At 41.2% G+C, this 25,678-nt stretch overlaps 2 protein-coding genes across 4 annotated transcripts in view; one reads left to right on the top strand and one right to left on the bottom strand.

Annotated features, from left to right (window-relative positions):
• Nucleotides 1-1,147, bottom strand: part of foxm1 (forkhead box M1) — a 31,305-nt gene extending 30,158 nt beyond the window's left edge. Inside the window, exon 1 of the mRNA XM_072267712.1 lies at nucleotides 833-1,147. The gene's annotated coding sequence lies outside the window, so the exon portion shown is untranslated. The remainder of the gene's footprint in view (nucleotides 1-832) is intronic.
• rhno1 (RAD9-HUS1-RAD1 interacting nuclear orphan 1) lies at nucleotides 979-24,252 on the top strand. 3 transcript variants are annotated; one of them, XM_072267710.1, is made up of 4 exons: nucleotides 979-1,055; nucleotides 2,131-2,222; nucleotides 22,114-22,298; nucleotides 22,758-24,252. In XM_072267710.1, the coding sequence occupies exons 3-4, from the start codon at nucleotides 22,134-22,136 to the stop codon at nucleotides 23,595-23,597; spliced, it is 1,005 nt and encodes a 334-aa protein (XP_072123811.1). In that variant the 5' UTR covers nucleotides 979-1,055; nucleotides 2,131-2,222; nucleotides 22,114-22,133; the 3' UTR covers nucleotides 23,598-24,252. The 3 variants fall into 3 exon arrangements, with proteins under 3 accessions (XP_072123811.1, XP_072123810.1, XP_072123812.1); XM_072267709.1 differs by lacking the exon at nucleotides 979-1,055 and adding an exon at nucleotides 1,283-1,368; XM_072267711.1 differs by lacking the exon at nucleotides 979-1,055 and adding an exon at nucleotides 1,469-1,501.
• The last annotated feature ends 1,426 nt before the right edge of the window (nucleotides 24,253-25,678 follow it).

Raw genomic sequence — 25,678 nt, 5'->3', positions numbered from 1 at the left:
TTTTAAAGTGTAGAATGGGTAATCAGGGGATTGTTGCGTGAAAGTATAGTAAGATCTATTATTATGAATAGAATGACTGGAAATCTTCAGTTGATTACAGGCAACTTGGAATTCAGATTTTTATTTCGGAAAGGTGACGAAACTAGTCTAGAGGCGTTTTATTAGTCCCTATAAGTTAAGATCGCAATGCGCGATTTGTTAGGGCCAAACAAGTATTTAAAAATGAGAGGGAGGGAGGATTTTGAAATTGACAACTGAGCGAATGGAAGAAAGCAGAGTTCAGAAAACGGAAATGGGTGATTACGCTCTTTTTGACAGACATTAGAGGGAATCATGGGGTCTGCTCAGTTCCTAGTAAAATATTCTACAAGGTCCCAATCCAGTAAATGTGCCGCTATCATTAGCGACCCCAAGAAACTAAAACTACGCGTGTAGTTTTGCATGAGGTAGCATTTGAACTGAACTTGAGAGACACCAGCAAAACCTGCCGCAGGAACTGAGCACACCTGAGTAAAGGAATTGTCGACGTTTCCGGTCGAAATCCAGCATCAGGACTAATATTGATCGATCCGCTCAGTTCCTTTGACAGATTGCCTGCTGAACTGGACTTCAGTCAGGAACGTGTCCATTTCAGGTGGACTACAGATTTTATTAAAGTTTACTAACGCGGCAGCCTGCACCAGCACAACCCGTGAACACCAAGAGTGGGCTGGAAGATCGCTGCGGAAACAGCAGAGGGGAGACTCTGGAACTCTGGGCAGTTTTACACCGAGGCCTGCGGTGGGTCGAATACAGGCCAGATGTCGATATCGAGCCTGCTCTCTGCGCTCACCTGCATATTAGCGAGTCCAGCAAAGTGGGTCGACCTCGACCCTGTCTTAGTTTACGATCTGGGGCATTCCGGGGACGGCGATGGCAAAGTCCCAGCTGTGCTGTGCGGGTTCCTGCTGGGTCGATGTCCTGATCTCCGGTGCTATTTAGCTGCCCGACCTCTGCGGGTTATTGCTTCGCTTTGATCGGGCCACTCCTAAAGTCTGGGTCGCCACCCTAACCAGGTCTGCTTCTCCGCCCCAGCCTGTGCGTGGTCGCTGCTTCCAGGCCGCCGAATCGCCTCTGGGTTTCTTGTAACACTTCGTCAGCAGTTAGATATTATTTGAATTTCCAGCGTTCTATCACCGCGGACCAATGAAATGGCAATTTGGAGGTCAGGTGGGATGCAAACGGCGAATGGGGGAGCTAAAGCGTCTGGTGCTGGGGACGTTGTAACGCCCATAGGCTAATAGGAGAGGGCGGGTGAGTGCAACAGTTACCGGTCAATGCTGGGGTAGTGATGCGAGAATTTCCAGCTACTGTCATGTTGCTGAAAAGGTAGTATTGATCCGGTTATGGGCTTTCCATGTTCTTTAACAGTGATACTGTGGTTGGAATGCAGTCTAAAGGTGTGCGGGGTGGAAAGGAAAGTTACAGGTTGATTACAGAAAATGCAGCCAGGAACGGGGAGGTAGGGATTGCTGTTAAATGATTGAACATGGAGGTAGTATTAATTAATACTACTAGGAACTGAAAATGGTGTCCCGGAGAAGAGTGTTATATTCGTCAGTGTTATATGGGAGAAGAGTAGTATAATGGTGGTTGTAGAAGCTGCGTGAGTCAAAAATACTATGGTTACTGGTTAAGAAAAACAGCGGGCATATTGCGTAGGCCAGCGCAATGTAGCAAGGAATAAGAATATGAATTGTTTAATGGAAGGAATTCATTCAACCGAGGTAATTCTGTACCGTATAACTCTGTGGAACAAACTACTCCTTTTTATTATCAAATAACGATAGAAAATTGTAATAACTTGAAATACTTATTTACTTGTAATTATAAATAGCTGGAAAGCACCCAAAGAACTTTTATGAAGTAGTGTGGTCCAGAACAAAACACAATTAAATTGGAAAAAAAAAGTAGTTTAACTTTGAGGAGATGAAGTTGCATTCCTCAGCTGGAGGCATAATTTGTTGCAACACTTATGAATGTGAGGTTTGTGGAAAACAAAATAAGTTAAATTAAATGGTACATTATTGTAATAGGGTAATGTTAAATTCAAGAATTGGGATATAAGAAATAATCAACATCTCTTCACAGATTGGTGCAGCAAGATACTCGGGGAAAGAAACTGCTGTAGCAATTGATCATCACAATCATTACAAAGGCACGAATACTACATTTAAAAACAGGTGCATATTTTTAAAAATCATTAATGTAATGACTATTGGACCACAAATGAGCTATGTGTGACCTTTCCCTAAAATATTCTTTTATGATTTTATTCAAGATGAAATTCTTTATAATTGGAAAAGGGGATTTTTTTTATATAGTGTCCTTTCTCTGAAATACAAACACTGCTCTCAGATAAAGTCTTCTGAATTATTGCTCAGATGTTTTTTAAAATTTAGAGTAACTTCTTTTAAACAAAGGGTTGTATCTATGTGGAATGAGCTGCCAGTTTAAGTGGCTGAGGCTTTTTCAAAAAAAGTTAGATTAGTACATAGATTGGATAGATTTAGAGTATCGGGCAAATGCTTGGAAATGGGACTAGCTTGGATGGAGTATTTTGACAAACACGGACCTGTTCCCATGCTTTATGACTAATGTACAGAAACTATTATCGTAAGAATAACTGGTTTAATGTAGTTGGTTTATAATATTGAAATTTATACTTAAGAACTGAAAGGGGGAATATATATATTCTATTTGCAGTCTAATTATTGAAGCCTCAGGTTTAACATTGTTAGGGCCCATTATGACTAGTTTCTTGGGCTGTTGGCTTTTAAAAAATCTTCAGAAAATCTGCTTTCTTTATCTGATTCCACTAGAATGTAACTCTTCAGCTTCGCGAGTGAGGTGTGTCATTCAATTAGATGATGATTCAACTGTTGCTTTCAATTATGACTTTGTTGACAGTCTTGATTGTTAGTGAGAAGATGATGTTATTTTCAAACTGCACAGATTGTGGTATTCCGGTTAGGAAGTCCAGGATCCAGTTGCAGAGGGAGGTACAGAGGCCCAGGTTTTAGAACTTTTTGATCAGAACTATAGAAATCATGGTGGGGGGGGCATCACGTGATGATGTGGGATTGAGACGTGTAAATCCAGCTCTCCCGTAAAAAAAATTAGCAAAGTACCGTTTAAACAAAACAAAGTTAATAAATACTTTCCGAAAACTATTTATAACTTTGCAAGACTACTTTACGATATGCCTCCTAAACCGCAACAGAAGAAGTCTGTTGTTGCGAAGCCGCCGCGAGATGGGAAGAAAAAAGGGCCTACTGTAGCGATGGAGCCTCGGACTCAAGTTAGATCTCTTTTGGAGGAGATGTGTTCTATCTCCGCCGTAGAACAGGGAGCAATGGCGGCGGTAGCGGTCTCTCGGAAGAAGGTGCCGGAAATGCGCATGCGCAAAGAAGAACGCATGTGCAAATCGATACAACTCAAACTACAAGAACCGACGGCCACTGCAACTGAAAGTGACTCAGAGTCAGAATCGGATACCGCAGAGAATATAGATGAAGAAGAGGAGGAAGAACTGGAAGAGATTGGAACTAAAGGAGATGATGGAGATATAAGAGAGGCTTTATTGCAATTAACGGCTGAAGTAAGAAAAGTAAGAGCAGACCTTAGAGACATGAAGATGTGCTAAAATAAAGCTATGAAAAGACAGGATAAAATGGATAAGAAGCTTCAGGAGATGGAAAGAAAAATGGAGCATATTAATGATAGAGTGGAAAAAACAGAAAATGATCTGCTTGTCTGGAACACGGAAAGAAATCGACTCTTGGAGAAAGTGGACATGTTGGAAAATTTTAGTAGACGTAATAATATTAAAATTGTTGGTCTTAAGGAAGGTATGGAGGGAGGAAATCCAATAAAATTTTTTCAAAGATGGATCCCGGAAGTTTTGCAAATGAAAGAGGAAGACCGATTAATTGAAATTGAGCGGGCACATAGAGCTCTAAGATCAAAACCACAAGATGACCAATATCCATGAGCAATTTTAATAAAATTCTTAAGATTTCAAGACAAGGAAAGGATTCTACAGGCAGCTGCCCAAGCTGCCAAGAATAGAAAAGGGCCATTGATGATTCAAGGGAACAAAATTTTTTTCTACCCTGACATAAGTTATGAACTTTTGAAGAGACGGAAGAAATTTAATCCAGTGAAAAAAATCCTATGGGATTACGGTTATCATTTTATATTGCGTTACCCTGCAACCTTGAAGATTTTTTTGACTGGTGGAGAAAAAAGATTTTTTGATGATTACCGGAAAGCGGAGCAGTTTGTGCGAGACTCTCTGAATATTCACCAGGTACAAGAACAAAACCAGGGGAGCGAGATGGATTGAAGAAGAAGACTGGGTCAAAGAATGGATTTGTTGGATTTTTGAAGGCGGATGAATATATAAATATATTACTAATTATATGAGGGAGGGGAAGTAAGGTTAAAATTTGAGGAATACTAGTTGGGAATAGTAACATTAATTTTTTTATATAATATAATTTTTTTTGTTATGGGGGGGCTGGAAGAAGCACTGATCAATTGCTACGCTAATCATGTGTGCAAGCGTGGCTACAGCCACGACCCGCAAAATGGAGGGGGTAGTGTTGTGTATCCTTTCATTCACAACATTAGTGGGGGGGGTATTTTGTTTTTTCTTTTTTTTATATCTCATCTATCTTTTTTTTCTTTTTGCCTGGATGATTGGGAGGGGAACGCATAGCAACATGGTGAAGTTCAAAGAGATTCCCCAAGGAACTTTGAGAGTTGAGAAGCTAAGTAATGTTTTAGATTGGAGTAACTTTGTTAAAAATAATGACTAATTTATTGAATTTTTTGAGTGTTAATGTTAATGGGCATAATGGACCAGTGAAAAGAAAAAGAATCTTAACGCATATTAAGAAAATGAAGATAGATTCAGCCTTTTTACAGGAAACGCATTTAACAGAAACAGAACATTAGAAATTAAAGAGAGATTGGGTGGGTAGTGTTGTTGTAGTGGGGAGTAGCAATTTTTAAGTCAAAACAAGAATGGGAAACAGATCTGAATATTAATATTGATGAAACAAATTGGTCAAGACTGTGCGTTGACAGTATGACAAATACAATAAATGTTCGACTTAGATTAGTATAATATAACTTTTTACACCAATTATATATTACACCACAAAAAATAAATAGATTAAATTCAAACCTATCTGATAAATGCTTTCGGTGTAATCAAGAAATTGGTACTTTTTTACATTCTACTTGATCTTGTTTTAAAATTCAACCCTTTTGGATAAATTTAAGAGTCTTATTGGGGCAAATTACTGGAACTCAACTTCCACATAACCCTGTATTATTTTTACTAGGTGATATTGAAGGGATAAAGCCAAAACTTAAATGGAATAAGTATCAGAAAGAATTTATAAAAATTGCATTGGCAGTAGCTAAGAAGACAATAGTTGTTACTTGGAAATCTGATTTGTATTTAAGTATGAATCATTGGAACAATGAAATGGCTAGTTCTATTCCACTCGAAAAAATTACTTATAATTTAAGAGATAAATATGGAACATTTTTGAATATCTGGCGCTCTTATTTACAAAAGATAGGATGGCATATATAATTGCTCCGATAAAGATCTTGGTCCCTTGGGGAAACTAACAAATAAGTATATTATATTTATTTTGAATCCCATGGAGCATGTGGAAACCTTCCAATACCCAGGCGGTTCCTTGTTTTTCTTCTTTTCTTTTTAGGTAGGACTATATACGGGGAGGGGGGGGGGGAGAGGGTAGATTTAATTTCCTATGTATTCATTTTGAAAATTTAATAAAAACTATATTAAAAAAAAAAGAAATTATGGTGTTAAATGCTGAGCTTTAGTCAACAAACAGCATCCTGATATAGGTACTTGTATTGTCCAGGTGCTCCAAGGGCACATGGAGAGCCAATGAGATTGTGTCTGCTATTGACCTATTATGGCAATGGGCAAATTGCAGTGGGTCCAGGTCCTTGCTGAGACGGTTGTTGATTCTAGGCATAAATGACTTCTCAAAGCACTTCATTACCATAGATGTGTGCTACTGGATGATAGACGTTAAGGCACCTCACTCTAATCATCTTGGCCTCTGGTCAAATTGTTGCCCTTTTGAAGCAGGTGGGAACCTCCGACTACAGCGATGATGATGACATCGACTCAGACCTGACAGGCTAGCGTTGGGCACTTTCATGCCTTACAAGGTGCAGTTTGAAAGGCTGTGTGGGTCGCCACTCCTCACACAGACACTTCGTAGTATTATTTTACGGGGCCGAGTTGCAAGCTCATTATTAACCTGGCGAGGAAGGAGAGCGCACACGGGGGCGGTCTGTTACAGGATCGAACTTGGGAACCTCTGTTCTCGAGCCTGGTGCTGATCTCACTGCGCCACCAGCCGACCTATAGCAATGAGAGATTAAGATTGTCTTTGAACACCTCTACTAGTTGGTTGGCACAGGTTTTCAGAGCCTAGCCAGGTACTCTGTTGGGCCTGTCACCTTGCCAGGGTTTATCCTCCTGATGCGGCCTCCAAGACAGAGATCACAGGGTCTTTGGGTGCTGCAGGGATCCCTATAGCAGTATTTTTATTCTCCCTTTTAAAGTGAACATAAAAGGTGTTGAGCTTGTCTGAGAGTGAAGCATCACTGCCTTTTGTGATGTTGGGTTTTGCTTTGTAGGAAGTAATGGCCTGCCAACCCTGTCAGAGTTGACATGCATCCGATGTTGCCTCCAACCTTGCATGGAATTGTTCAAGCAATACACACAAAATGCTGGAGGAACTTAGTATCAATGGAAAAAATAAATAGTTGTTGTTTCGGGCCGAGAACCTCCTTAGCTCTTGAAATAGCCCTCCACAAGTTGTACTTGGTAATCTTGCCTAGACGTGGGTCGCTAGACTTTAATGCCACAGCTGTAGCCCTCAGAGACTACGAACCTCCTAGCTTTTGATTTGGGTATGTACAGCAAATTCTCGTAGTCACACACTCCTCCACACAGGTCTTAATGTCACAGTGTGAGCTGTGACGTACTCATTCAGACTTGAAGATGAATCCCTGAATACAGTCCACTGACCCAAAGCAGCCCTGTAAGCGCTCCTATACCTCCCTTGTCCGTACCTTCTTGGTCCTCATCACTGGTGCTGCAGTCTTCAGTCTCTGCCTATAGTCAGAGAGTAGAAGTGTAGCCAGGTGATCAGACTTTCCGAAGGGTGGGCTTGGAATATCATGGTGAAACTCTTGATTGTGGTGTAACAGTGGTTCAGTGTTTTGCTTCCTCTAGAACTACAAGTGATTTGCTGGTAATAATTATTTAGAGATTTTTCAAGCTGACCTGGTTAAAATACCCCAAAATGATGGGGAAAGCATCAGGATGTGCCGTTTTATGTCTGTGGATCACATCGCTCAGTCTGCCTAGAGCAGGGGTTCCTGGCCTGGGGGTCCACGGACCATGGCATAAAAAAGGTTGGGAACCCCTCGTCTAGAGTGTGCTCCACATTGGCCTGTGATGGGATGTACACTGCTATCAAAATGTTCAGTGAAATCGAGAAATCGCTGAAAGTAAGTATCGAGATCCTTGAATACTTGGGATAAACAGATCCGGTTGAGGCTCTGTTTATCCCAATGGCTGCAGAAATTTTCAGATAATTATTGTGAAGATTGGAGCACAGGTAGGGAAAGGCTTCCTCATGAACTTGATTTGTTTAGATTATTGTCTGTTGTTCTGAATTCTGCCACTAGAGGAAGCAGTTTTTCTATCAAAAGAAAAATCATGGTGAGCCCATTCTCAACTTTCAACACTCTAGAACATCCAAATAAACTTGCAGAGCTTATTTTCATAATTTAACTCTCAGCCTGTATATACCGCTGAAACTACACTGTATTCTCCCAAAAGGTGATCATTTTTTTCAACATGCATGATGCTATAAATCCAGATTGTGCTTTGTTTGGATTTTGTACATCTGAAACAGAACATAGAACAGTACAGCACAGCACAGAAACAGGCCCTCTACCCACAACGATGTGCCGAACCGATTAAATTAGTAATCTAATGACCAGCTAAATTAATTCCTTCTGCCTCCACAATGTTCATATCATTTCATTTCCCTCCCATCCATGTGCCTATCTAAGACTCCTAAAAGTCCCTAATGTACCACCATCCCAGGCAGCACATTCCAGGTACCCACCACTCTGTGTTTATATTTAAAAAGAAATAAATGCACCTCACATCTACTTTGAACCTACCCCTTCTCACCTTAAATGCATGTCTTCTGGTGTTAAACATTTCAAACCTGGGAAAAATAGACTGCCTCCCTTATGAAACTCTAATAAATCCCCTCAGACTCTGCTGCCCAGAGAAAACAACCCAAGTCTGTCCAACCTATTATTATAGAACATGCTCTTTAAACCAGGCAGCATCCTGGTAAATCTCTACTGCAGCCTCTCCAAAGCCTCAACATCCTCCCTATAATGGGGTGACCAGAACTGTGTGCATGCTCCAGATGTGGCCTAACTAGAGTTTTATAAAGCTGCAACATAACTTCCTAACTTTTGAAGTCAGTGCCTCAACTAATAAAAGTAAACATGCCACATGACTTCGTAACCACCCTGTCAACCTGGGTAGCCACTTTCAGGGAGCTATTGCATTTTGGTTTTGTCCCAACAACTTTTCAGATAATGGTCAATAATCCATTGGACTTGGTTACTTTTTCTTTTGCACCTTTTCTCTAAATTTTAATGTGTTTCTCATCTTTGTTTATAGAAACATAGAAACATAGAAAATAGGTGCAGGAGTAGGCCCTTCAAGCCTGCACCGCCATTCAGTATGATCATGGCTGATCATCCAACTCAGAACCCTGCACCAGCCTTCCCTCCATACCCCCTGATCCCTTTAGCCACAGGGCCATATCTAACTCCCTCTTAAATATAGCCAATGAACTGGCCTCAACTGTTTCCTGTGGCAGAGAATTCCACAGATTCACCACTCTCTGTGTGAAGAAGTTTTTCCTAATCTCGGTCCTAAAAGACTTCCCCTTTATCCTCAAACTGTGACCCCTCATTCTGGACCTCCCCAACATCGGGAACACTCTTCCTGCATCTAGCCTGTCCAATCCCTTTAGGATTTTATACGTTTCAATCAGATCCCCCCTCAATCTTCTAAATTCCAATGAGTATAAGCCTAGTTCATCCAGTCTTTCATCATATGAAAGTTCTGCCATCCCAGGAATCAACCTGGTGAACCTTCTTTGCACTCCCTCTATGGCAAGGATGTCTTTCCTCAGATTAGGGGACCAAAACTGCACACAATACTCCAGGTGTGGTCTCACCAAGGCCTTGTACAACTGCAGTAGTACCTCCCTGCTCCTGTACTCGAATCCTCTTGCTATAAATGCCAGCATACCATTCGCCTTTTTCACCGCCTGCTGTACCTGCATGCCCACTTTCAATGACTGGTGTATAATGACACCCAGGTCTCGTTGCACCTCCCCTTTTCCTAATCGGCCACCATTCAGATAATAATCTGTTTTCCTGTTTTTGCCACCAAAGTGGATAACTTCACATTTATCCACATTAAATTTCATCTGCCATGAATTTGCCCACTCACCTAACCTATCCAAGTCACCCTGCATCCTCTTAGCATCCTCCTCACAGCTAACGCTGCCGCCCAGCTTCGTGTCATCCGCAAACTTGGAGATGCTGCATTTAATTCCCTCATCCAAGTCATTAATATATATTGTAAACAACTGGGGTCCCAGCACTGAGCCTTGCGGTACCCCACTAGTCACTGCCTGCCATTCTGAAAAGGTCCCGTTTATTCCCACTCTTTGCTTCCTGTCTGCCAACCAATTCTCTATCCACATCAATACCTTACCCCCAATACCGTGTGCTTTAAGTTTGCACACTAATCTCCTGTGTGGGACCTTGTCAAAAGCCTTTTGAAAATCCAAATATACCACATCCACTGATTCTCCCCTATCCACTCTACTAGTTACATCCTCAAAAAATTTTGAGGTTCGTCAGACATGATTTTCCTTTCACAAATCCATGCTGACTTTGTCCGATGATTTCACTGCTTTCCAAATGTGCAGTTATCACATCTTTGATAACTGACTCTGGCATTTTCCCCACCACCGATGTCAGGCTAACCCGTCTATAATTCCCTGGTTTCTCTCTCCCTCCTTTTTTAAAAAGTGGGGTTACATTTGCCACCCTCCAATCCTCAGGAACTAGTCCAGAATCTAAAGAATTTTGAAAAATTATCACTAATGCATCCACTATTTCTTGGGCTACTTCCTTAAGCACTCTGGGATGCAGACCATCTGGCCCTGGGGATTTATCTGCCTTTAACCACTTCCCTACTAACATGTATTTCCCTCAGTTCCTCCATCTCACTGGACCCTCTGTCCCCTACTATTTCCGGAAGATTATTTATGTCCTCCTTAGTGAAGGGAGAACCAAAGTAATTATTCAATTGGTCTGCCATGTCCTTGCTCCCCATAATCAATTCACCTGTTTCTGTCTGTAGGGGACCTACATTTGTCTTAACCAATCTTTTTCTTTTCACATATCTATAAAAGCTTTTACAGTCAGTTTTTATGTTCCCTGCCAGTTTTCTCTCATAATCTTTTTTTCCCCTTCCTAATTAAGCCCTTTGTCCTCCTCTGCTGAACTCTGAATTTCTCCCAGTCCTCAGGTGAGCCATTTTTTCTGGCTAATTTGTATGCTGCTTCTTTGGAATTGATACTATCCTTAATTTCCCTTGTCAGCCATGGGTGCACTACCTTCCTTGATTTATTCTTTTGCCAAACTGGGATGCACAATTGTTGTAGTTCATCCATGCGATTTTTAAATGCTTGCCATTGCATATCCACCGTCAACCCTTTAAGTGTCATTTGCCAGTCTATCTTAGCTAATTCACGTCTCATACCTTCAAAGTTACCCTTCTTTAAGTTCAGAACCTTTGTTTCTGAATTAACTATGTCACTCTCCATCTTAATGAAGAATTCCACCATATTATGGTCACTGTTACCCAAGAGGCCTCTCACGACAAGATTGCTAATTAACCCTTCCTCATTGCTCAATACCCAGTCTAGAATAGCCTGCTCTCTAGTCCGTTCCTCGACATGTTGGTTCAAAAAACCATCCTGCATACATTCCAAGAAATCCTCTTCCTCAGCACCCTTACCAATTTGGTTCACCCAATCTACGTGTAGATTGAAGTCACCCATTATAACTGCTGTTCCTTTATTGCACACATTTCTAATTTCCTGTTTAATACCATCCCCAACCTCACTACTACTGTTAGGTGGTCTGTACACAACTCCCACCAGTGTTTTCTGCCCCTTAGTGTTATGCAGCTCTATCCATATCGATTCCACATCCTCCCGGCTAATGTCCTTCCTTTCTATTGCGTTAATCTTCTCTCTAACCGGCAACGCCACCCCACCTCCTTTTCTTTCATGTCTATCCCTCCTGAATATTGAATATCCCTGAATGTTGAGCACCCATCCTTGGTCACCCTGGAGCCATGTCTCTGTGATTCCCAACTATATCATAATCATTAATAACAATCTGCACTTTCAGTTCATCCACCTTGTTACGAATGGTCCTTGCATTGACACACAAAGCCTTCAGGCGCTCTTTTACAACTCTCTTAGTCCTTTTACAATTATGTTGAAAAGTGGCCCTTTATGATGCTTGCCCTGGATTTGTCGGTCTGCCACTTTTACTTTTCACCTTACTACTTTTTGCTTCTACCCTCATTTTACACCCCTCTATCTCTCTGCACTGGTTCCCATCCCCCTGTTGTGAACTAACCTCCTCTCGCCTAGCCTCTTTAATTTGATTCCCACTCCCCAACCATTCTAGTTTAAAGTCACCTCAGTAGCCCTCGCTAATCTCCCTGCCAGGATATTGGTCCCCCTCGGATTCAAGTGTAACCCGTCCTTTTTGTACAGGTCACGCCTGCGCTAAAAGAGGTCCCAATGATCCAAAAACTTGAATCCCTGCTCCCTGCTCCAATCCTTCAGCCACGCATTTATCCTCCACCTCATTGCATTCCTACTCTCACTGTCGTGTGGCACAGGCAGTAATCCCGAGATTACTACCTTTGCAGTCCTTTTCCTCAACTCCCTTCCTAACTCCCTGTACTCTCCTTTCAGGACCTCTTCCCTTTTCCTACCTATGTCATTGGTACCTGTATGTACCACGACCTCTGGCTCTTCACCTTCCCACTTCAGGGTATCTTGGACACGATCAGACATTCATTTCAATGAGTAGGTAAAATAACTTCTTCCAGAACTTTGGGAATGAGTGAATCAGCATGGAAGTGGGCACTTGGCCCACGATGCCTGTGCTGGCCAACAAGTATGTATCCTAATTCAATCTTTTATCATCTCTGGAATTCAGCTTTTGGGTTCATCTTTGAACCAAGACTGATGAGGTCTGGACCTGAATAATCTGGATGAAATTTGAGCTGGGCATCAGTGAGCATGTTTTGGAACGAAAATGCTTCTCAATAACCCCATTGGTGAAATTTCTTCTCTTTATTGAGAGTAGACCAGGTAAGAATGCTTGATTTAGAGAGCACAAAAATAAGCTCACTGTGTCCATGCTGACCATCAATTGCCTATCTATACTAACTCCAGTTTCCAACATTTGGGTGGTAGACTTCTGTCATTGTGCTTCAAATGCTTAGTTAAATATTTAAATATTCTTTGATGACTTGCCTCATCACCCCTTCAGATATTATATTCCAGATTCCAATTACTCACTGGAAAAAGTTCTCTCTCAAATTTTCTCAAAATCTGCATTTTTTAATAGAACTTTAATCTATAAAGTTGTCCAATTTCTTACTCAACTTCAGACATATTAAGTTTTACTGGACAATTTCTTTCAAATTCTGAAAAGTGGATGAAAAGGAAAGACCATTATAAACTCTAAATGTTTATTCCTTCTCAAATGTCACTGCAGTTACTTGCCTAAACTACTCCAACATTTTCCTGACTTGAAAATGTATCACTGTTCCATCATTGGTTCTAAATCCTGAAGCTCTCTCCACAAAAGCATTGTGGGTGTGCCTTTACCTTAAACACTACAGCAGTTCAAGGAAGTGCCTTATCACCAGATTATGAAGGATAATTGAGGCTGGCTTTGCCAGTGGCATTCAGATCCTGTAAAACAAAATAAATAATGTATTCCTTATCCAAAATAAGCACTGCTTCTATGAATAGACAAACAATAATGGAAATAGCATTGGGATTAATTAATTGATAGCTTTGTCTATCTACTGATAACAGCCTTTATTTGCCTTTGTGCTTATTCAGTCAAATTAGAACTACTGATTGTGTAGATTTATCCACCATTTGATTCACTAGTCAGCTTTACTTAGAGTTTTTGTCTGCATTGAAATGTATGGATTTAAACCATCACTTTAGTAACACTTTAAGAATACCATGTTAAAACAAGGTTTCATTTGCCAGTTTGGGTAAGCTGATGGTAAAGTCTGCAGAATGCCTTTTGTGTGGCTGTAACAATTAGTTCAAAGGTACAAGTTAATGTCAGAGAAATGTATACAATATACATCCTGAAATGCTTTTTCTTCGTAACCATCCATGAAAACAGAGAAGTGCCCTAAAGAATGAACAACAGTTAAATGTTAGAACCCCAAAGTCCCCCCCAGCTCCCCCCCGTGCGCAAATGGCAGCGAGCAACAATCCCCCCGCCCCTCACCGCCAAATAAAGCAAGTATTGGCACTGCCACCAAGCACTCAAACGTGAGCAAAGCAATACCAAAAACAAAGCCTTGCAGTTACCCCAAAGACTTTGCGTTTCACCTGGTATTCGACATACCACAGGTTCTCTTTCTCTCCCTATTAAGGGAGAGAGAGATATCTCCATTTTCCCAGTGAGCGGAGAGACATGACAAACAACTCGCTGGTTTATGATGTTAGAAGTCCGTTACGTTGCTTTTTTCGTGCTCTGTGCCTGAAGGTCACAAAGATCCCGGGTCTCCAGGCACACAGCAGATATTCCGACTCCCCTGGTGACACACGGGTCTCCTGTCGTAACACTGACCCTCGATCCGCCCGTCTCCAGAGCCCTGAGATCCTAGGCTTCCGAATTTGAGCCGGACTCCTAGGCTGAGCCTTTGGTGTGCCGAACAATGGCCAGTTATGGAACCCCGAGAGCGGGTCCCATTCCACAAAGAACCGTAGTCAGCGTGTAACTCCAGATCAGGGTCTGAAAGGGTAAAATAGAGATATTAAAGATAGAAATAGAGCTGTTTCCGAAGATGCAAGCAAAGGAGTTGCCATTAGATGCCATTAACCCTCCTACGCTCTGCCTTCTTTACTGTCGATAGAAGCAAAATATTTGACATCTATCTGCCTTGATGCTGTTGTCAATTACAATTTGGCAGACATTTATAACTTACGATGAAACCAGAGGTCCATGAGCCAGTACTTATCAGGGGTTCAGAGATGGAGAGGTTCAGCATTCCTCATTTCAGAGGATCTGTCCTGGGCCCGGCAAGTAAGTGCGATTTCCTAGAAAGCATGGCAGCGCCTCCTTTCCTTGGATGTTTGCAAAGATTTGGCATGACATCTAAAACTTTGACAAACTTCCATAGATGTGCAGTGGAAAGTATATTGACTGGCTCCAGCAGGGTGTGGCATGAAAGCGCCAATGAGCTTGATCAGAAAATCCTACAAAGAGTAGTGGATATGGCCCAGCCCATCATGGGTAAAGCCCTCTCCACCATTGAATTCATCTACTTGGAGCATTGCCACATAAAGCAGCATCCATCATCAGGGACTCCCACCACCCAAGTCATGCTCTATTCTTGCTGCTGCCATCAGGAAGGAGGTACAGCAACCTTGGGACCCACACCACCAGGTTCAGGCTCCTCTTTCCAATATTTCTATTAGTTTCTACATAGAAGAATACAGAGTTCAAGAACGTATATAAAAAATAAGTCAAAAAAGATTTTTAAAAACTACCAATTACATTATATCTATTCATAACAACAATCTCACTACCCCGTATTCATGTAAGTTAATCAATAGTTATATTGAAATATGCTAATTTATTTAAAAAAATCTAACCCCTGCCAAGACTGAAGCTGTTTATTAAGGAGAAAAAAAGTAAAATAGCTTCTCATATAATAAAAAATATTAATAGCCAACATCTGAATTTAAATAATGACTTGAAGGTTTTGAAAATAATTCAAAAAAAGGTCCCCACAATGTTTGAAAGTCTTGACGAGATTCAGAAATTGAACAACAAATCTTCTCTAAATCTAAGCATGACATAATGTCGCATAACCATTGAGCACGAGTAGGAGGAAAAACATCTTTCCATTTGAACAAAAGCACCCTCCTAGCTATAAGAGAGTTAAAGGCCAAAATATGTAAATCAGATGTCTTCAGCTTGATATCTTGTCCTGCAACAATACCAAATAGGGCTGTCAGAGGATTAGGTGTAAAATTGACTTTGAAAAGTAAAGAAAAAGTTTGAAAAACTTCCTTCCAATATTTTTCAAGACTCTTGACAAGTCCAAAACATGAATTAATGACGCTTCTCCAATATTACATCTGTCACAGCAGGGAGATATATCCAAATAAAAATGAGATAGCTTATCCTTGGTCATATGAGCTCTACGTACCACCTTAAATTGTATGGGGGAATGGCGAGCACATAACGATAACCAATTTAAAAATTTCATTCCAAGTTTCCTCAGATATTGATGTCTGTAAATCTTGTTCCCAGAGATTCTTAATTTTGTCTAAAGGAACATTCCTCGTCTCCAGTAACATGCTATAAATATTAGATATTGAACTATTATGAAAAGGTGTCAAATTGAAAATTATGTCTAGTAAGTTCTTATCTGAGCTTATAGGAAATGTGCATAATTGAGATCTTAGAAAGTCTCTGATTTGTAAATATCTAAAAAAGTGAATTTTGGGTAAGCTATATTTAGCTGACAATTGCTCAAATGAAAAAAGATTTCCTCCTACAAACAGATCCCAAAAACATTTAATACCCAACCTGTCCCATTCTTTAAAAACTAAATCAGTCATGGAGGGTTTTAAAAAAAAAAGTTAGAATAAATGGGACTAGAAAGGGAAAATCTCAATAAACCAAAGTGTTTTCTAAATTGTATCCAGATCCTCAGAGTACAATTTATTAACAGTTAGCTTCTAAAGAAACCCATACCGGACAGTCTACACCATTAATATAATATAGCCAAAATGTAAGATATCGTATATTAACTGCCCAGTAATAAAACCTAAAATTAGGTAAGGCTAAACCTCCAGACTTTTAGATTTTTGAAGATGAACTTTATTTAATTGAGGATATTTATTTTTCCATATATAAGAGGATACAATAGAATCAAGAGAGTCAAAAAAGGATTTGGGAATAAAAATGGGTAAAGCCTGAAAAAGATATATAAATTTAGGTAGAATATTCATTTTAATAGAATTAATTCGTCCAATCAATGATATTGAAAGAGGTGACCAATTTAATGATATCCTTTTTACATGGTTCAATAAAGTAAGAAAGTTTTCTTTAAACAGGTGTTTGTAGTTCTTAGTGACTGTTACACCCATATAAGTAAATTGATTCCTTTCAATTTTAAAAGGGAGAGTAGTATTAATTGATACCAAATTATTTAAAGGAAATAATTCACTCTTATGTAGGTTCAATTTATATCCTGAAAACTGGCTAAAACGGGAGAGTAAGGAAAGTACGAGGTTCAGGCTCTTGAACCAGAGAAGATAACTTCATTCACTACAACACTGAAACGTTCTCACAATCCATGGACTCACTTTCAAAGACACTTTATCTACATGTTCTCAATAATTATTGCTTAATTATTATTTTTTCCTTTTGTATTTGCAGTTTGTTGTCTTTTGCACACTGATTGCCTGGCAGTCTTCATTGACTTTGTTATGATTATTGGATTTCTTGATATGCCCACAAGAAAATGAATCTCAGTTGCATATGTACTTTGATAATAAGTTTACTTTGTCTTTTGGTTTCATGAAGAGTGGCACAATTTTATTCTCTCGCAGTTGACTAATTACAATAATTTTGTGTATATATGTGTATTTAAGTGTGGCAACCAAATTGTTCTGTTAGCTTAAGTATAAAGTCAAGTCATTTTTTTATTGTCATTTCGACCATAACTGCTGGTACAGTACACAGTAAAAATGAGACAATATTTTTCAGGACCATGGTGCTACATGAAACGATACAAAAACTACACTGTACTACATAAAAATTACACAAAAACTACACTTATACTTGTACTTTATTGTCGCTAAACAATTGATACTAGAACATACAATAGTCATAGTCATACTTTATTGATCCTGGGGGAAATTGGTTTTCGTTACAGTTGCACCATAAATAATTAAATAGTAATAAAACCATGAATAGTTAAATAGTAATATGTAAATTATGCCAGGACATAAGTCCAGGACCAGCCTATTGGCTCAGGGTGTCTGACCCTCCAAGGGAGGAGTTGTAAAGTTTGATGGCCACAGGCAGGAATGACCTCCTATGACGCTCTGTGTTGCATCTTGGTGAAATGAGTCTCTGGCTGAATGTACTCCTGTGTCCAACCAGTACGTTATGTAGTGGATGGGAGACATTGTCCAAGATGGCATGCAACTTGGACAGCATCCTCTTTTCAGACACCACCGTCAGAGAGTCCAGTTCCATCCCCACAACGTCACTGGCCTTACGAATGAGTTTGTTGATTCTGTTGGTGTCTGCTACCCTCAGCCTGCTGCCCCAGCATACAACAGCAAACATGATCGCACTGGCCACCACAGACTCGTAGAATTGCACTGGCCAATCACCATAGCGATATTTGATTTTGCTCTTCCCGCTCCCTGGATTACAAATCGATAGTAAATATTAAAAATTTAAATTATAAATCATAAATAGAAAAATGGAAAGTAAGGTAGTGCAAAAAAAAATCAAGATGCAGGTCCGGATATTTGGAGGGTATGGCCCAGATCCGGGTCAGGATCCGTTCAGCAGTCTTATCACAGTTGGAAAGAAGCTGTTCCCAAATGTGGGCGTACGAGTCTTCAAGCTCCTGAGCCTTCTCCCGGAGGGAAGGGGGACGAAAAGTGTGTTGGCTGGGTGGGTCGTGTCCTTGATTATCCTGGCAGCACTGCTCCGACAGCGTGCAGTGTAAAGTGAGTCCAAGGATGGAAGATTGGTTTGTGTGATGTACTGCGCCGTGTTCACGATCTTCTGCAGCTTCTTTCGGTCTTGGACAGGGCAACTTCCATACTAGGTTGTGACGCACCCTAGAAGAATGCTTTCTACAGTGCATCTATAAAAATTAGTGAGGGTTTTAGGGGACAGGCCAAATTTCTTTAGTTTTCTCAGGAAGTAAAGGCGCTGGTGGGCCTTCTTGGCAGTGGACTCTGCTTGGTTGGACCAAGTCAGGTCATTTGTGATATTGACCCTGAGGAACTTAAAGCTTTTGATCTGTTCCACTTGCGCACCACCGATATAAATTGGGTCGTGCGGTCCACTACTCCTTCTGAAGTCAACAACCAATTCCTTCGTCTTGCTGACGTTGAGGGATAGGTTATTGTCTTCACACCATGCCACCAGGTTCTTAATTTCCTCTCTGTACTCAAACTCATCATTACCTGAGATACGGCCTACATTTGTTGTGTCATCAGCAAACTTATATATTGAGTTTGATTGAAATGTGGCTACACAATCATGGGTGTACAGTGAGTACAGCAGGGGACTGAGTACACAGCCTTGTGGGGCACTGGTGCTCAGAGTGATTGTAGAGGAGAGCTTGTCCCCTATTTTTACAGCCTGGGTCCTGTCTGTGAGGAAGTTGAGTAGACTACAGACCTACCCAGGACTGCATAAATTGCACAAAACAGTGCAGGAATTACAATAAATAATTAACAAGACAATAGGCACAGTAGAGGGCAGTAGGTTGGTGTCAGTCCAGGCTCTGAGTATTGAGGAGTCTGATGGCTTGGGGGAAGAAACTGTTACATAGTCTGGTCGTGAGAGCCCCAATGCTTCGGTGCCTTTTGCCAGATGGCAGGAGGGAGAAGAGTTTGTAAGAGGGGTGTGTGGGGTCCTTCATAATGCTGTTTGCTTTACGGATGCAGTGTGTGGTGTAAATGTCTGTAATGGTGGGAAGAGAGACCCTGATGATCTTCTCAACTGACCTCACTATCCACTGCAGAGTCTTGCGATCTGAGATGGTGCAATTTCCAAACCAGGCAGTGATGATGCTGCTCAAAATGATCTCAATACAACCTCTGTAGAATGTGGTGAGGATGGGGGGGTGGGAGATGGACTTTTCTCAGCCTTCGCAGAAAGTAGAGATGATGCTGGGCTTTCTTTGCTATGGAGCTGGTGTTGAGGGACCAGGTGAGATTCTCCACCAGGTGAACAACGAGAAATTTGGTGCTCTTAACGATCTCTACGGAGGAGTCGTCAATGTTTATTGGAGAGTGGTCACTCCATGCCCTCCTGAAGTCAACAACCATTTCTTTTGTTTTGTTCACATTCAGAGACAGTTTGTTGGCTCTGCACCAGTCCATTAGCCGCTGCACCTTCTCTCTGTATGCTGACTCGTCGTTCTTGCTGATGAGACCCACCACGGTTGTGTAATCAGCGAACTTGATGATGTGGTTTGAGCTGTGTGTTGCAGCATAGTCGTGGGTCAGCAGAGTGAACAGCAGTGGACCGAGCACACAGTCCTAGGGGGGCCCCCATGCTCAGTGTGATGGTGTTGGAGATGCTGCTTCCAATCCGGACTGACTGAGGTCTCCCAGTCAGGAAGTCTAGGATCCAGTTGCAGAGGGAGGTGTTCAGGCCCGGTAGGCTCAGCTTTCCAATCAGTTTCTGAGGAATGATTGTGTTGAATGTTGAACTGAAGTCTATGAACAGCATTCGAACGTACGTGTCTTTTTTTGTCCAGGTGGGTTAGGGCCAGGTGAAGAGTGATGGCAATGGTGTCGACGGTTGAACGGTTGGGACGGTACGCGAACTGCAGGGGGTCCAGTGAGGGGGGCAGCAGGGTCTTGATGTGCCTCAGGACGAGCCTCTCGAAACACTTCCTGATGATGGATGTGAGTGCAATGGGACAGTAGTCATTGAGGCAGGACACTGAAGACTTCTTTGACACGGGGATGATGGTGGCAGCCTTGAAGCACGTAGGAATGACAGTGCTGCTCAGGGAGATGTTGAAGATGTCAGTGAGAATCTCAGCTAGCTGGTCTGCACATCCTCTAAGCACTCTGCCAGGAATATTGTCTGGTCCAGCAATCATCCGTGGATTGACCCTGCACAGGATTCTCCTCACATCGGCCACGGTAAGACACAGCACCTGGTCATTTGGAGGAGGGGTGGTCTTCCTTGCCGCCATGTCATTTTCCACCTCAAAACAAGCATAGAAGTTGTTCAACGCATCTGGGAGGGAGGCATCACCAGCACAGGCAGGTGGTAGTGTCTTGTAGTTGATGTCCTGAATGTCCTTCCACATGCGCCGCGTGTCGCTGCTGTCCTGGAGGTGGCTGTGGATTCGCAGGGCGTGTGCATGCTTTGCCTCTCTGATGGCCTGGTACAGTTTGGCCCTCGCTGTTGTTAGAGCTGCTTTATCGTCTGCTCTGAAGGCGGAGTCACGGGTCCTCAGCAGTGCACGCACTTCCGCGGTCACCCATGGCTTCTGTTTAGCACGTGTACTGATGGTCTTGGACACAGTGATGCACTTGCTGATGTAGCTAGTCACTGATGCCGTGTACTCCTCTAAGTTGGTAGAGTCGCCATCGGTTGCAGCCTCCCTGAATATGTGCCAGTCAGTGTGCTCAAAGCAGTCTTGATGAGCAGAGATGGCTCCTGCTGGCCAGGTTTTCACCTGCTTCTGAACTGGTCTGGAGCACCTGATGAGCGATCTGTATGCTGCGATTAGCATAACAGAGATGTGGTCTGAGTAACTGAGGTGGGGGCGGGGCTCTGCCCGGTACGTGTCGGGAATGTTTGTGTAAACAAGGTCCAAAGCGTTCTCCCCTCTCGTTGCAAAGTCCGCATTCTGATGGAATCTGGGGAGCACTGACTTAAGGGTCGCGTAGTTAATATCTCTGACAACAATAAACAGTCCATCAGGGTGTGCGTTCTGCAGTTCGCTAATAGCCCCATACAGATCACAGAGAGCCTCCTTAGCATTAGCGCTGAGGGGAATGTAGACACCGACTATAAGGACGGTGGTGAATAAAATGGTCTGCATCTGACAGTCACAAACTCCACTAGCGATGAGCAGTATCTGGAAACCAGCTCAGAGTTCTTGCACCGTTCTGTATTGATGTAAACACACAAGCCATCACCGCGAGTCTTACCGGAAAGAGCTGCATTTTTGTTCGCTCGAAACAAGACGAGCTCGTCCAGCTGAATGGCGGCGTCCGGGATTCCATTGGTGAGCCACGTTTCCGTGAAAACATACGCACAGCAGATCCTGTACTCCCGCTGAGTATTTCGTTGGAGTCGGATGTAGTCCAATTTATTGTCCAGGGAGCGGACATTGGAGAGCAGAGACCTCTGGCCACCGGCATCAGGCGACTCCAAGGACTGTAGGCCCGATCCCCTCAGCAAGCTGAGGTCGTGTAATTCAACCAGCAGACCTTCATGAAGGTGTTTTTTGGGCGATCTCTGTAATGCAGCAGTGTCTGGCAATGGTAGATAATTGCTCTGTTATCCATGTGCCCTAATCAAAAATTGTGCCTTAAAATTAAATTTTAAAAATTATAGTAACACCAGATCCGAAAGGCTGCTGCTGCCGTGTTGCGCCACCAGAATACGTTCACTCTGCAAACTTTCTCCCAAATATTTTATTCTCTCTTTTAGTTGAAATATATGGAGACCAAAGATCTTGTTGTCATATTTATCTATATAGTTTATTAGGTTAGGTAGCTAAACAATGATAGGAAACCTGGTTTATTGTTAAATAACCATTTAACTTTTTCTACCCCGCCCCCCCCCAACCCTTTCAATATTGAGACCAAGATGTTGGGTGCTTGATGCCCCGTAAAAAGAAGCTCAGCCAATCCAAGAAACCACCCTTGCTGTTCCTGCAGAGTCCACCGAAGGCAGAAAAGTACAAGCAAGTCTTGTCTCTACCATCTGCAGTAAATCCCCGCCAAGTTTCCTGTATACCTGTTGACCAGAGATCTGCATTCAAGTGGGTGTGTCATATTTGTACCTTTTGTTCTCTTATCTGAAAGATTTATTAACTTTCTCCCATTATGCCAAAATTTCCTAAGCAATTTTAAATGCTATGATAATGTACGTGCTTAATGTTAGATTGTAAGCGGTGTAATTATTCCAAACTATTGAACTATTTTTCCTCTTTGTGGTCAGATCCATGTTATCATATACTCTGCAGGGCCTGTTGCTGGCTCTGACTGTATTTGGTGGAAAAAATACAGCTAATTTGCTACACCTTTCAAAATAATGTTGGCATGTGGACAATTAATTAATTTCATTCTCACCACCCAACCACCTTCACTAAACATGTTGCAAAATACTTGATTTTGAAGACTCTTTGGGTGGATTTGAATTGCTGTGATAGTCGTGTAAGATAGCGCCAACTGTTTGGATATTTGTTACTGTTTAGTTATTTTTCTTGCCCTCATTTTCTCCAGGTGCTGCCAGAGTTTGATACTACAACACCAAGATGCGAACAAAAATCTAATAGAGTGAAACAACATAAAGTCTACAGCAAACAGAGTACTTCATCAAAAACGGGTTCTGTGAGAAAACTGCACAGTTTTGTTCCTTTGACACTTCTGGGAAATGGAGGGATACCTGTTCAGAAGGAAAACCACAAAGTTGAATTTAGCACCTGTCAGAATGTTCAAACCAGTGGAAAAGTTGCATTCAAAACAAATAAAACATCATTCTTGGGAAGCAAGAGCCAACGGTGTAAAGTTGACACCTTTGGAATAGCTCAGAATTTGGATGCTCTGGACAAGCAGAAATGTAGTCTAAGACCTGCAGCAAAGGGAAATTTGGTTGGCAAAAGTACAGCTGGGAATATACCTGTGAAAAGCTCTAGTTTCTGCCCTCCATTGAATTCAATCAACAATCAAATGGGCGTAGACTCAGATGAAACAGAAATTTCACTTTCAGAGCACTCTTCTCAGTCCTCTGATGAGTTCGCTCTACCACATGTTAGCACTCCCACAGCTGATGGAGTGCCCTCGCCAGCCACCTTCCAGAAAAATATTTGTGGTGTACTAAGAAATAATGAATTGAATAAACACAATATAACTCCTCTCCCTTGTGGACTGTTAGACTGCTTAGACAAGTGTTCTGGACTAAATGACTTTTCTGAAGAAGCTGCATCAGCAGATGTTTTAGTCCAGGACACACCAGAACATGAATATGGACTCAAAGCAACTTGGCGAAGACGGCCACATATTATGCAGTACCTGAAAGATCATGGAAAATTGACCAGCACTAATGTGCTTGTTGACTCTTAAAGTTGCATTCTCAGTTTTATTTTGTTATGTAGATTGCAATCTATGCATTTAAAAAAATTACCATTGGAATTGTGATTAAACCAGTTTATGTGAAGTAAGAATCTGTAGCAGGATTACCCTTTAAATGGTAGCTGCAAATATTGCAATGCAGTTTATTTAAAACTTTCTCAGAGTTCAAAACAACATTTTAATCTACAACTTCTACACCTTGCAGATTTGGACAGCTTTGTCCCAGATTCAGTTTCAAATGTCTGATGAAGTGTTATGTTCAGATTGGTAAAAATAATATTATCTTTGCCTGATGTCCACTATATTCCTGTGTTACAGTTCTGTTTTAAATGGTCATCCAGTTGTCTGTTAAAGGAATGTTGTTTTAATTCCAGATTGTTAAAATAACAGTAATTTGGTCTTCAAGCTAAGAGCCCTATTCATGGGTTTAGTCAGTTTCTAAGGTGTTTTGATTTTGTCAATAAAACTGCTTGAAATCTGGAAATTGGTAATTTTGAATAAGTCTCAATGTCATAAATTAAAACATTACATAACTGTACCTGTTTTTTCTAAAATTAATTTTACCATGCCTTTCTATTGAATTATGGTGACACTTGCCAATTTCACACCTCTTGAATATGTACTTTACATAAATCCCCCAAATCAATGTACAGCAAACTGAAATAAAATTACCAAAATTAAAGTAGAACATTGTGAATATTTCCCTTTAAAGTGTTATTCAGAAATGAGTCAAAACAGTGCTTTAGTAGGTCTTAATCCTTTTATTTTAATAAGATGTTTAAAATTTGTTTTTGTGGCCTTTCATCTCATATTTAAGTTAGCATGCAAAATCTAGTATAGGGAAAAGAACAAGGAGATCAAACAGGATCTTACAAATCAGAATAGAATTTGTTGCCAGCTTCTCTGATAGTCTGCTGTCAAAATTTATGTAATTCAATGCGGATGTGCATATGTTTCTCAATCCCTGGTTGTCTGATTTTAAATTGTCATTTTGATTTCTTGCCTTTCTCTTGCTGCTAAATTGCGGAATATGGGCAACTGCCATGCTAAAATTATAGGTTAATGCGGAATTTTAATTTTACCTTTTATGGTTGGGATCCAGATGTGCTATAGTTTATATAATAGATTCACAAGGATAAAATTTTGGATACCTTGCAAAAAATCATTAAAAATTCAAGATTTTTTCTACCTAATGTTGCTGAGGAAAATTAGCTAACTAGCTCCTACTGAAATGATAGAAGATTTGCAATAGGAGGCCCTTTGGTCCACCCTGCCTGACAAACCCATTCATTCCATTTTAAGCCCTTGCAGATCATGATGTGTATTCTTGAAGTACACATCCAGGCACTGTAAATTGCAGTGAGGGTTTCTGTTTTTTAACCATATAGTATAGTGAATTTTTTTTCTACCTACAGAGTATTTCCTCATCACTAATTCTTCCTATTTCTTTAAGTCTATGCTCCTACTTTGTTTTTGACGCCTCACTTGAGGAAAAATGGTTCCTCCTGTTTATCTAATAACATAGATATGAACCAGCAGCAACAGAGATGAATTTGGGTCGAGTTTTCATAAAATAAACAACTAGATTTATTAACTTCTGCTCAAATAAACATGGAACAGTAAACGAACAATTAACTTAAACGGATGTTAACAGCGGTATGCTTCTATAATTATGAAACAGTCGAACTTAAAGAAAATTCTTAACAGTTCTTATTTAAGCACAGTCTTAAGGTGGCAATTTAATAAGTCCAAATGATTCCTGAGATATTCGAGAGGACAGACTTCTCAAACCAGCTTTGGAACAGTCCCCAAAGTAGAGACATCACTGCTGCCAGAGCTCCCAGCTGAAATGCCTTATCCAAAGTTATGATGCAGAATACAATTTCTCAAAGTAACTGACCTATCGACAAAGTGATCATCGCACAACCCAAACCGTGTCAGGGTTAACAAAACGTGCGTGCCACGTACGGACGGTTCCAAATGTTAGTCACACCCGTAATGCGCCAAATGCCGCTGGTTAACCCCAATCCTTTTGGGGTTCATTCGGAGCTGGGGATTCTTCACTCTCACTC

The sequence above is a fragment of the Mobula birostris genome, chromosome 9 (genome assembly GCF_030028105.1).
Source record: "Mobula birostris isolate sMobBir1 chromosome 9, sMobBir1.hap1, whole genome shotgun sequence".
Classification (NCBI taxonomy): domain Eukaryota; kingdom Metazoa; phylum Chordata; class Chondrichthyes; order Myliobatiformes; family Myliobatidae; genus Mobula; species Mobula birostris.
Note: the sequence above shows the minus strand (reverse complement) of the source record. Positions and strands in the feature narration are given on the sequence as shown.